The 13,261-nt window shown below is 51.3% G+C and overlaps 1 protein-coding gene across 1 annotated transcript in view; it reads left to right on the top strand.

Annotated features, from left to right (window-relative positions):
• LOC120846079 (tyrosine-protein kinase RYK) overlaps window positions 1-8,809 on the top strand; it is a 44,412-nt gene extending 35,603 nt beyond the window's left edge. Inside the window, exon 7 of the mRNA XM_040217741.2 lies at window positions 7,646-8,809. Coding sequence (XP_040073675.2) covers window positions 7,646-7,757 — 112 coding nt within the window. The 3' untranslated portion in view covers window positions 7,758-8,809. The remainder of the gene's footprint in view (window positions 1-7,645) is intronic.
• Window positions 8,810-13,261: the final 4,452 nt, after the last annotated feature.

Raw genomic sequence — 13,261 nt, 5'->3', positions numbered from 1 at the left:
AGTTCAAAACATATGTTGTACACTTGTGAAGCTATGTGGCTTTAGAAGACGTTTTTCATGTGAGACGCAGTGACTATCCTTTAAATATGATCTTTATCATTCTCTCGTGAATCATTATGAAACTGACTATGTATTTTTGAATTGCTCAAAAGCCTTTGACAAAGTTTCCCGCAAACTCCTCCATATTAACATAAACTCCTGTATAACTAAATTAGATTCATACCTTTTAGAGCGCAGCTCTTAGGCGCCCGTTTCCGGCTTGAGAGGCGTCGCTGTCGCCGTCTGCGTCGGCGTAAACGCGGTGACGTTTCGGCACGGTTCCGAAACGTCCTCGCGAGGTCACTCACGTGACCTCACGGTTACGCCGACGGCGACGCCGACGCCGCTCGGAGGGAGGAGTAGCAGGCAGGATGAGGAGGGAGAAGGGGTATACCCTCCCCTCAGTACCCTTCCCTCCTCCTCAAGAGCTGCGCTCTAATTGGGCGTTACAGGGAGTTGTAAACGGCTTTCTCTTTAGAGCGCAGCACTTAGGCGCCCGTTTCCGGCTTGAGCGGCGTCGCCGTCACCGTCGACGTAACCAAGGTCACTTCAAGGTCACGTGACCCCCCAAGGTCACGTGACCTCCCAAGACACGTGGCCCTCTAAGGTCACGTGACCCCTCCCAAGGTCACGCGACCCCCCAGGTCACCCCAAGGTCACGTGACCCCTCCCAAGGTCACGCGACCCCCAAGGTCACGTGGCCCCCAAAGTCACGTGACCCCCGAGGTCACGTGGCCCCCTCCCCGAGGTCACGTGACCCCCTCCCCCCGAGGACAGGTGACCTCCCTGAAGCATATTAAAGCATGAGGGGAGGAGGAGGAGGAGGAGGAGGGGTCTACCCTCCCCTCAGTACCCTTCCCTCCTCCTCCTCAAGAGCTGCGCTCTAATTGGGCGTTACAGGGAGTTGTAAACGGCTTTCTTTTTTTAACTAACCACCTACAATTTGTTACTGCTAATAATACGAATTCTTGCTCTGTTCCAGTCAAGTGGGCTGTCCCACAAGGCTCAGTGCTTGGCCAGCTACTCTTTCGTATTTACATTAATGACTTGTCTTCTATTTGCCTGTTTAATGATGATTGCGTAATGTACCGGAACATAACATCTGACATTCTTGTGCTACAATCAGAGCTTAATCGTATATATCACTGTGCTAATAGAACTAAACATTGACAAATGCAAATCGACGAGGTTGTCACACGCCTATTTAGTATTTACATATATCTTGGTGTTCATACAACGTCTAACCTTTCTTACAAGATTCATATCGAATACGTAATTAACAGTGCTAACCGTTTGTTAGGTATACTTAAAATAAATTTTCTTCTCGCTCCGTCTTTATTAAAACTAACCATGCACAAAACTCTGAAAAGAGTCAAGGTACAGGCTAGCTGGTGGAGACCTGTCTGTTTTTTCTGTTACTTCTGCTCTTCTAAAAGAACCGTCTCAGGGTAAACGACGAAATGGTTTGCAAAACTCTGATCCGTTCGAAATTAGAATATGCTGTTGCTGTGTAGGACCCCGCTCACTCATCACTAATTACTCTTATGGAATCCATTCAAAACTGCTCAGCTCGTTTCATATTGACAAACTATCATCGCACTGCCAGCGTTTCTACCACAAAAAAAAAAAGAAAACTCTAGCAGGTCTGTCGTTACTAATTCACCGCCGACAAATCTCTCCTTTGTATCTTTTTCATAAAATATTTCATCAAAATGCTGCCCTTCGTCATAAACGAATTACTCCCACTCTCTACATCTCTGTTCGCATTGATAATAGCCATAAGGCAGGTATTAGAAATTTCAGAACTTTGTTGTTTCAGTATTTTATTATGCCTCAAACATCGATAGACTGGACAATACTTCAGCTTGGGCGAGTTGGTTAATCATGCTAATATGTTGTTGTGCACTGTGAAGTATTAGCAAGATAGACTGGAGCCACCTTCCCGCGTCGATTGCAAACATGGCTGATATTGTTTTATTTAAACATGCTATTACTAATATGTGCACTTTGTAGGTAATATTTTACAGAGCTCTCCCCTCTTCAATGTACTGACCTTGAGGGTATTTGAAATAGATAAATAAAGGGAGAACACTCGTGCGGGCGCAGAGCAGCTACTGAAATCCTTAACCTGTCACCGATGTAGGAAATCGCGTACCGCCGCCGATTCGCCATTTCCCACATGGTCCGTCAACGAACAGAGTCCAGCCTGGTTCTTTCACGGGAGCGGGATTCCGCTCCCCGTTTATTCGTACAATAAAACACAACACTCAATCTAAACTACAAATACAAGCTACATTACACAATTATTTACAAATGCACGTTAAGGCTAAAGCTAAACACAAAGGAGGCCCTTAGGCCTCGCGTCCCGCGATATCCTAGATCCGGTCGCCACCCACTTGCCTGCCAGTGCCTGCGTCTCGGTCTCGTCCGAAGTTCTTAGAGGCCTCTCGCCCCCTGCCCCACCGAGTATATCTATCGATGGGCGAGGAGGTTTCTCCTCGCCTGCCACGGGGGCGCCTGCAGCGCCCTCCAGTGGCTAGGAGAGAAAGCGGCGCGTCGGGAGCCGAATTCGAGATCCCGATCGACCCCGCGGCAACACGACCATGTGATCGTGCCGCGGCCAAGATTGGCCGAATGGTTTGATGGGCGCCCTCGTGAATTCACGGTGCGCCATACTCCCCTCTCCTAAAAATCGAAGTACGCCGGAATTCAGACGTACGGCTAGGCTGCTGGGAACACCGTCGCTTGGTTTGGCCTGGAGACCCCCCACACGCACACACACACCGCTGGTCCCATGGGTCGTCCTCACTGAGGTCCATCAGTTCTCCCGAGCACCTCACAGTAGACTGCGTCGACTTCGGCTTGGCGGCGGCCTCCGGGGCAACGGGGTCCTTGAGCAGTGTGCCTGGCCACCATGAGACTGGCCCCTCCACAGAGTGGTGCACCGGAGAGGGACTGTGGTTGCGACCCAGCTGCGACCGCCCTCCCGGAACGATGCGGGGCTGGAAGTCCAGTGTCACTGAGAACTGCACCCCGGCGTCCTGCGTGGCGTCGCGGACGTCCCACAAGGCTCCCCGAGCTGTGGTTCCTGCCGGGGAATACGCTGCCAGAAGACGAGGAGCTCAGCCCAAGCTGGTGTTTGTCCAAACGGCGACTCCTCCTTTCATCCCTCCCAGAGAGGACCATTCGGTGCACACCAAGTTGCGTCTCGAAGCAGCAGCCGCAGGGGCGATGACGCACAAGATGGGAAAAGTCCAAGGCGTGCGCCCAGCGAGGGAGCAGTACCCCAACACCAACAGCAACACCGCACACAAAAAACAAAAAAAAAACATTCAAAGCAAAAACAAGAAAAACAAGCACTAAAGGTTCCGAGGCACCCTCCCCCCACCCAAAAAGAAAAACAAAAAACAATAAAAAAAATATATATGCCGGGAACGCCGATTTCGGATCGTCCCCCCCTCTTCTTCCCTTTCCCGGGTTACGGAACGCCGATTTCGGATCGTCCCCCCTCTTCTTCCCTTTCCCGGGCCACGCACTCTACGAAGTTCCGATCCCATCGGGTTGCCTCCGGCTACGCGTGTTGTAGCTGTGCCGCGGTGGTCCCAGGAACTCCTGAGATCGTTGGCGCCCGCGAATGCCCCTTTGCGGCCGCTTGACCGGCTCATCCCCTTCCCTGGGGAAAAAGGGTTTCAGTTCGCCGATGTGAACTGTCCCGCGGACGAGATCAGAATTCTGGTCCCTCAGCGTGTATGTCAGTCGAGACTTCTTGGAATCGATGACAAAGGGGCCAACCCACTTGGGGGCCAACGCCGCCGAGAAGAACTTACTCGCATCGCTCTGCACGTGACTTCGCCGCAGAACGGTGTCGCCCACCTCGAACTGCGCATCGCGGTGCGCTTTGTCATAGGTGATCTTCTGCTCCGCCCGCGCGCGAGCCCTGTTTCCGCGGGCGGCGTCCAGCGCCCGCGACAGTCGCTCTCCTGTGCGCGTCGCGAAATCTTCGTACGAGGGCACCGCTCTGGCCGCGCTCTGTCGCGGGCGAAGAACCGCATCGGTCGGCGTAGAGAGTTCTCTGCCGAAGTTCAAAAGCGCAGGCGTGAACCCAGTGCTGCGGTTGAGGTTGGACCGCAATGCAAACGAAATCGAATCCAAATGCAGATCCCAGTCCCGCTGCTTTCGAGCATACGCCCCGAGCAGCGGCTTGATGTCGCGGTTCCGCCGCTCGGTCACATTTGCTTGTGGATGGTAACACGAAGTCTTACAATGCTTAATCCCGAGGGCCTGGCAGGTTGCCGCGAAGACTTTCGAGCAAAATATCGAGGCGTTGTCACTCACCAGTCTCTCGGGGAACCCGTAGCGACACCAGACCTCGGACAGCCTGCTCAGGACTCCCTTGGCTGTCACCTTCCGCATTGGAAACATCTCGACGAATCCGGTGAAGTGGCAAGTGACTACCAACACATGTTGATAGCCTCCGCTTGACCGCGGCAGGGGTCCCATCAAGTCGCAGGCCGCGATCTCCCATGGCCGCGTACTCACGATGGGCTCGAGCAGGCCGGGTGGTCTGCCCCCTCTGGGCTTGCGCTCTTGGCACACTGCGCAGCTACGGACATAACGGCACAGCTGCCCCTTCATGCCCGGCCAGGTAGCGAAACGGCGCAGCTTATGCCACGACTTCGGTGCACTGCCATGACCGTCCGCATCGTGGTAGTGACGCAGCGCTGCCACTCTGAGATCGCGGGGAATCACGGTCTTGAACGACTCACTTGAATCGCTCTCTTCCGGGAAGTAGCGCAGCAGGACGCCGTCCCCATCGATCAGGTAAGACTCCAGCTCACCTGCTTCAATGTCTGACTCCTGGGCGGTGGCACTTGGCCCTCTCGGTGTTCCGGAGTGCCGGAGCGTCTTTTCGCCCGTCTGGTCAGGATCCATCTCTTGCCTGAGCCGGTCGAAGATAGCGCGACAAAACGAATCGCTCTGCTGTGCTTCGTACAGTTCCGTTCGGTTGAACGCCGGTCCCAGTGAGGTAATTGCCTCAGCCAGCTGCGCGACGCCGCCACAGTGGGGAGCGGAGCGCGAGGCGGGATTTCCCGTCTCCTGGGGGATGGCCCCGCCTCCGTAGTCTGCTGCCTCGCGCGGTGGGGGATCCACGGGTGCGCGGGAGAGCGCGTCGGCCACCACATTTGTCGTGCCCTTCCGGTACCGAATTCGGTACTCGTACTTCTGCAGTGTCAAGGCCCAGCGCGCCAGTCTTCCGGCGGGTTCCTTGATTCGGGAGAGCCACGCGAGGGCCATATGGTCCGTCTCGATCGTGAATTCCGTCCCCTCGACATAATGATCGAACTTCTTAAGAGCAAAAATGATGGCGAGGCATTCGCGCTCACTCACCGTGTAGTTCTTCTCTGCCGGGTTCAGCGCCCGGCTGGCAAATGCCACCGGGCGGATCTCTCCCCCTGTCTCCTGCAAGAGCACCGCGCCGAGTCCTTGGTCGCTGGCGTCCGTCTGGATCGTGAAGGGCCTATTCAGGTCTGGCAGTTTGAGGGATGCTGTACGCGCCAAGGCCTCGGTCAGCTGGAGGAACGCCTCCTCCTGCGGCGCCTCCCATCGGCGGCGGTACGCGATTTCCTACAAATGGCGCCCAACGTGGGGCCGTCAACGAACAGAGTCCAGCCTGGTTCTTTCACGGGAGCGGGATTCCGCTCCCCGTTTATTCGTACAATAAAACACAACACTCAATCTAAACTACAAATACAAGCTACATTACACAATTATTTACAAATGCACGTTAAGGCTAAAGCTAAACACAAAGGAGGCCCTTAGGCCTCGCGTCCCGCGATATCCTAGATCCGGTCGCCACCCACTTGCCTGCCAGTGCCTGCGTCTCGGTCTCGTCCGAAGTTCTTAGAGGCCTCTCGCCCCCTGCCCCACCGAGTATATCTATCGATGGGCGAGGAGGTTTCTCCTCGCCTGCCACGGGGGCGCCTGCAGCGCCCTCCAGTGGCTAGGAGAGAAAGCGGCGCGTCGGGAGCCGAATTCGAGATCCCGATCGACCCCGCGGCAACACGACCATGTGATCGTGCCGCGGCCAAGATTGGCCGAATGGTTTGATGGGCGCCCTCGTGAATTCACGGTGCGCCATACCGACTATTAGCGACGTGCGCGAATAAAAGCGTCGCTGCGGTCAGCTATCCACGATTGGCCAAACAAGGGGCATGAGAGCATTATTAGACTGTTAACTTGGTCGGTGTTGGTTTGGGAATGGGATGGCTCCTAGCCTCCATTGTGCATTTTATACACACCATCGAACATGCCGTCGCAACTGACGGTAAGCAGCAAGGGTAACAACTCGTGACGTCACGGCGAGGCAAATCTTAGTCGTGACTCCACGAATAGAAAACATAAGAGGGCGCCACCGAAACATCTCGACGCTAATAGGAGGTATTGCTTAACTATGCTACCCGCTTTCTTTCTCACTGTCTTCAGTGTCACATAATAGACGCTGCGGGAGCAAGGAGCATACAGGACATACCCATAATTCCTTGCGTGCTTCGAGCTCGGCCTTCTGGGATTTTCGGCGAGTGGTCCATCGCGCATCGGACGTAAACCGGTGTCGCCGCACTTCCAAGTCCTACCGACACGCGCATTCGAAAAAAAAAGCTTGTGTGAAAAGTCAACAGGCCATTTCGGCACTCCGGTTGGTGGTGCGTTTTCGTGGACGTCACCTCACATGGTTTACGGGAGAAGAGGGAGGGGGAAGGGGGGATTAGGTATTGTGTTTATTTTAAGGGCCCATGAAACGAATTTTTGTCGGCGATAAATTTAGATTGGCATTTTACTAATAGCATATCGTTTAGTGGGCCAAAAGGAAGAAGCTAGAAAGTCTAAAGCCTGCATTTCGATACAAACATTTTTAAATACAGCGAACTCTTTCGTACCTCCTTCCCTTCGAAAGCTCTCTGCCTGCTCACTGTAATACATTCGCGGTACCCAAAGCGCGTCACCCGGCCCAAACGCACGTTACACGACACCGGGTCTACTTCTTCCCTTCACTCCAAAGCTGACAATGCGATGGAAGCTGTGCGCTTGCCAGAACAATCAGCTGCCTTCCCTTCATCACCGGACCTCATTCTCTGCGCGTGGGTGTGCGCGAGGGAGCGTGATCACGTGGAAAAGCGTGGCTGACCCAACCAGCACGTAGCTTCCACAGCACTGTCAGCTTATGCGGTGAACGGCGTGGGGAAAGCAACTTTAGTTGCAATTTCAAGCGACGGACCAATCAATCTGGAGGAGAATGGCCGTGTCCGGGTACACAAACGAGTGTCCGAGCAAGAGGGAGTTGCTCTTTTCCGTCTTCTTGAACTGTTCGGTACAGTGCGCGATGTGCGAGTTGAGGAGGAAAGCTAAAAAGGAAGGAGTTGAAAAATCCTTTCATGACCCCTTTATGCCTCGGTCCCTTTCTCTCTCTCGTAAACCAGGCGATATGACATCAGAGCGACGAAATTGGCTTATAGGCTTAGTCCAGAACGTTTTCTGAACACGCGACCGACACCTTTCGCTGTGTAATCCTTGAACGCCTGCTTTGTTGTTGTTTTCTCTGCGATCGCAGGTTCGGCGTGATGGAGCTGTGCTGGCGCGCCCAGCCCGACAGCCGTCCCGGCTGGCTGACCCTGCTACGTCTGCTGGCCGACCTGTACGCGGCGCTGAACCGCTTCATCTGAGAAGGAGCGCGCCTCATCGGAGGAACTGCGTCGTCCGGCCGTCGACAATCAGTCCGCCCTGCACTAAGGCCGACGCAGCGCGAGAGCCGCCCCCGAGCTTATTAGCCCGGCCTGGATCCGGGAAAGGGGCGAGGCTGCTCGTCTTCGCTCACAATCAAAGGACAGAGGAGGAGGACACAGAAGGGACAGCGTTGCGCCGCCGTCGCTTGACACACTGCTGCCCATGGACCCTTTTCGAACGTTTTTCCGCTTACGCCTCCCTGCGATCGACTCTGGGTACTGTCGAGAAACGCTTCGTACTCAAGTACGCCAAACTTTTCAACCTGCCAACAGGCTCCGGGCAGCAGGGTACGCCTCAAAAAAGAGGCTGCAGGTGTGACGCCGTTCGACATACATGACGACGAAAGAAGAACGCGCTACTTATAAACAAGTCAGCGTTTGTCCCTGTAGGCACTGCGCACGCGAAGAAACCAGATTTGCACGAGGTGAACATTTTCCGCATGCGCCCTGGGCCGACAGCAGCGCCACCGTTGAGACGTGACGTCGGAGTACCAGGAGGGCCACGGAGGCAGTAAAGGCAGCCAATGACAGAGAGCTGCTCTGCGTCGCTTCACTGCCCGATGGAGCGTCATGCCAGGCCGTCCTCCGATTAACATATTATTTCGCACAATGAACGACGCGGAGAAGCCCGTGTTGACTGACTGCCGTAACGTCTTTACAAAAGCAAATCGGCGAGAACTTCTCAACGTCCCTTTCTTATACGTGGCATAATGGCGATGTCACATCGGCCTTCCATCTCTCACGCGCATATGTCCCGCGGTCACTTCTGCACTTGTACGAGGGAAGGTCCTTCACGAATCGTTTCGAGAGCAGTTGCGTAAGAGAACCTGGGTTACAGTGTCGAGTGGTGGAAGTACCGTGTGACCGACAATGGACACATTGGTTGGAAAATGACTCGCTTATGCGTGCTGCTTTTCCAAAGGCGCAGCACTTCAGGTTTCGAGCATATTTTATTACGGCCTGTAAATACAATGTGATCCGTTCCTCTCCCAGCGCGTATTCGCTTTCTTTTTTTTTTTTTTTTTTTATTCGAAGGAACCGCCACCGCCATTGTGTGTCAAGACGTTTCGGCGGGAAGACGGATTCGCGAATTCGTCTGCTTCTTGCGCAGGGGTTGCAGTGACGTCAGAACGTCGAGCTCTGATTGGATTGTTAGGATGCGCATGCGCAAAGAGCGGACCAACTTGCGCTCCGATGACAGTTGCAGACATGAAGATGCACGAAAGACGTTTTTGCCTTCGTTTTTTTTTTTTTTTCTCTGGCTCTAGTTCAATCTCCCCGCTTCAGCAAATCTAACAATATGCACGTGCTTCCCGTTTAATCTTTAAAAAAAAAAAAAACGCATTTGAAGGTCAATCTGTACGCGCAGTGGAGGAAAGAGGCTGAGAAGTATATAATTAGGGTCAGCTGATCAATTCTTCCAATCGCAAAGAGAGAGGGTTGAGTCGGGTGACGAAAGGCAGTCGGGTACCGTCCAATTGCTTTGGCCAACTAGTTTTTTTTACCGCCTCCGCTTTTTTCTCGGAGCAATAAAAGAAATGGTGCGAATGTATACTCTCGTTTATTTATTTTTTTTATAGAAAAGCAGGATGCACGTGCTTGTAACTTGTGGCATTTTTTTTTTTTTTTTTAATTATTAGAGTTTGGAGATTAAGTTCCGTTATGACGCTCGTGCCGAGAACCGAGGAAGTAATAACCTGGCCACTTGCAGCATTGTTTTGCGGTATCGAAAGCGGATAAGAGAGCATGTTTTACCCGGCGGATACTCTGGTACGCTTTCCTAAACTGAGCGAAACAAGGAACTGTATAAGGAAAAGAGGGTTGTCCGTAGAAGGCACTGAAACGTCCGCGCTCGAAAAAAAAATCATATTAAAACGACTCGGGAACACTCGGCGTCCCCAAGCCGTTGGTGTGCAGTTCCATCGGTGCGATAATTATGCTCCGTTCACCCCTAAGCTGACAGTGCCATGGCTATCTGGAGCGCAAGTTCGTCTGCTCCTTTTGTAGGGCTTCGAGGCAGCTGGCTTTGAGGTCTACCCACTATCTTTCAAGCGGAGCCAATCAGAGCTCGGCGTTCTGACGTCACCGTAACTCGTGCTCAAGTTCTGCTCATGTCCATGGGCAGAACCCCGCGTTCTGCCCATGGATATGAGCGGGAGCGTGATCACGTGCTGAAAGATGCACGCAGGGCGGGTGTAACGAGCATGTTGCTTCTATCGAGCTCAACTCCAGACGCAGACGACGCTATCGAGCTAACGATACCGATCAAGCAGAGTCAAAAACGCAAGTCACTGGGCCTTTTCTGTTTGTGATGAGTTCATCTATATAATATACGTACGAAACCACGGCGAACACCATTCTTGTGGGGTTTTGACGATGTCTGATTGTTCCCATCGACTCGTAGCGTCGGCTGCGTCTGTACTTGAGGTGAAACGAAGTATAGAGCGTTTTTCTCTGTTGCGGTCTGCTTTAACATTGCTGGAAAACGGAAGAGATCTCTCCTGCGATTTCGGATAACTGGTAACCGCGGTTTTACGCACAAAGATGACCGAAGTGTTGCTACTTTGAGGTGCAGCTCGTTCTGTCGGTATAGCCCAACTTCACGTCATGGTCAGTTCACAGACAGTTCAGAGGCGGTCCATACTTGCTCACTCCAATTGCGCCTCAAACGTTCGGGTGCGGGGAGACATCCGACGGCAAGCGCTCGCCGATGCTTACGTGATCAATGCTCAACTGCGTGAAAGAGGGGAAATAAAAGTGCCGTTTTTTTTTTTCCTTCTACCTGCCTGTGTGTATATCCGCGTACTTCAGCGAAGTACTGTGGCTCAGTTTTACGAAGGCCCGGCTTCTTCGCCGGTTCGCAGTGTTTAGGGTGTGCTTGCGTCTCGCATCTCATGCCTCTGCTGACGCCTTGAAATTTTCTGTCAATTTCGGTGGTTAACGGGCTCGCGGGCAATGGCTGCACCGATCACACGTGAACCTTTCCCCCTACAACCCCAGATTCCTGTGCCAAATCGGAGCCGAAAAATTCAGACAACCAGAGCATTCCTTTTACGAACTCGAGTTTCTTGATTGACTGAACCGCGTGTATGACGTGTACCGCAGCTCCGACAGACAGAACATCTTTTTCGCACGTTTTTCGTGCAGGTACGTGTTAGCGCCACAAAGCGGAACAATCACTTTCGCCACCATGCTCACGAAACGACAGAATTTTCGACATAAGGCACAGGCCCAAAAACATCATTTTAGCATGAAACGGTCTTTGGCTGAGAGTTCGGCATTTCGTGTAGCCCAGACAAACGTGAAGCCTGGATAAAAGCGTAGCCGCGACGCTCGACGCTGATTGGTTAATGTTCAGGTCATGTTATTAGAGGGATAGGTGAGGAGGAGTTCGACCACCTGTGCGCACTAAGAAAGAGGAGCTCGAGATTATGAAGGACTTTGGAAGATTGCCAAGTTTATAAGCCTGATTAGCAGTATCGCTTCATTTTAGTAAAAACTTCCAAGTGTACACACAAGGTAAACAATGTGAAGAAAAGCGTCGTGAAAGTAGACGTCTGGAAACTCGGAGTATCGCTAAGCGTTTGTGACGCTAGAACGTTTTACATATGCAACACAAATGCCTAGCAATCTGCCATAAATTTGTTTTAATTTGTTTTTCGTTTTATTAGTAGCAAGGTATGACTGGTTCTCCAGAAAGACTGCGTCTCCGCATAGGTGTTATGATGGTCGGCATAACGGTGTGGAATAGATAATTAAGTAATATTAATACTTTAATTAACCCGTAATCTTAAAACTAAGTAAAATTGTGCGTAAGGCGAAGCAAAAAGTATTTAACTTATGCAAAAAATCTTGCCGTTCTACAGCACGCATGACAAATTCAAGCTTTGATCGCGGTCATATATAAACAAAATAATATATATTATATTTATATTCCGCAATGAAGCACTATTATACCGTGCTACTAATAAAAAATAAACCATATAAAAAACGTTGTTTTGGAGATAATCAATTTCGAATTTGCTAATTTACCAAACATTCGTTCATTCGAATGAATGTAACAAATTTTATTCTAAAAATATAACATTGAATCTGTATTCATTAAAAAGAGCTAGGTGTGAGCTTTCTGCTGATGTCAGGCATTCAAATATCTTAAAAAGATCACACGTAAAAACATTCCAAACTTAGCCAAACTTCATCAAAGGAACTCAGGATCGGAATTTTGTTTCTTCAATTATTCTAAAAAAATGTCCTAAAGTTAATTCCAGAAGCCCGTATCCGGCACTATTTTTAAACATTTCGTCCTCATTGTATTCCCCATCTCTCACCGCTCGTGTTCCCCACAAATGACCTGACGTCAAGGTGGCGCTTGATTACAGCGGAGCCGTTAAGGGCAGTTTCCCCAGCTTCGTGTCCGTGGACAAATAAATCTCGACACAACGCACTGGACAGCTACCGCCATCTATGAGCGACGGCTGCACTTCTCTTCCTTCTTCACCAAAATAAAAAAAAAAATTGCAACTTTTTTTTTTTTTTTTAGAAGCGAGAAAATAGTTTGAGCGGTCAAACATGCGATACCCCGACAGGTGGGAGAAACAGCAGTTTTCGCCTCGGTCACACCAGTCTTGAACACATAAAAATCCGCCAAACTGCCGTTTGCGCTTTCTTTTATTTCAAGAATGCCCCCAAAACATTCTTGTGTTGTAGAAATTAAAAATTCGACCGTAAGACCGTGCTTGAATTGGAATGAACACCCGTGTATTTATTCAGTTCATATCCGAAAATGGAACCTGTACTGGTATTCATATTAATGGGGTCCGTATTAACGAGATATGACTTCTTATTACTTTTTGTAATAAGAATATACAGGGCGTATTTTTTTAGGCCTTACAGATTTGCTTAAAAAAGAAAAAAAAAATGAAAGCCGTTTACGAATCCCTGTAACGCCGAATTGGAGCGCAGCTCTTGAGGAGGAGTAGAGAAGGGTACTGAGGGGGGTCACGTGACCCCGGGGGGGGGGGGGGGGGGTCACGTGACCTCGGGGGGAGGGGGGGGGGGTCACGTGACCCCCCCCCCCCCCCGGTTACGCCGACACCGCTCAGGCTGGACGGGCCCCTAAGAGCTGCACTCTAAAAGCCATCAAAGCTACACTAATGCGGTTTGTTCGGGTGAGTTATATGTAGGGTTGTTCGTTTTCGGGTAAAACCCGATTTTACCCGATTTGTACACCCCGAACATGTTTCAGGAGAATCGGGTTAAACCCGATTTCTCCCCGAATTCCAAAACCACATAACCAACGTATTTATTTTTACTCCGCACGGAGTTTGCGGTGCACATGCGCCAACTACACTGTTAGCAAAAATAACACGCCCAGACGTGTAAACCGTTGTCCCATAGCGGACACGTCGAAACGTGTTCGTTTTACACGAGGCCATCTGTGTTTT

This window comes from Ixodes scapularis, unplaced genomic scaffold, assembly GCF_016920785.2.
Source record: "Ixodes scapularis isolate PalLabHiFi unplaced genomic scaffold, ASM1692078v2 PGA_scaffold5__190_contigs__length_132052651, whole genome shotgun sequence".
Lineage (NCBI taxonomy): Eukaryota > Metazoa > Arthropoda > Arachnida > Ixodida > Ixodidae > Ixodes > Ixodes scapularis.
Note: the sequence above shows the minus strand (reverse complement) of the source record. Positions and strands in the feature narration are given on the sequence as shown.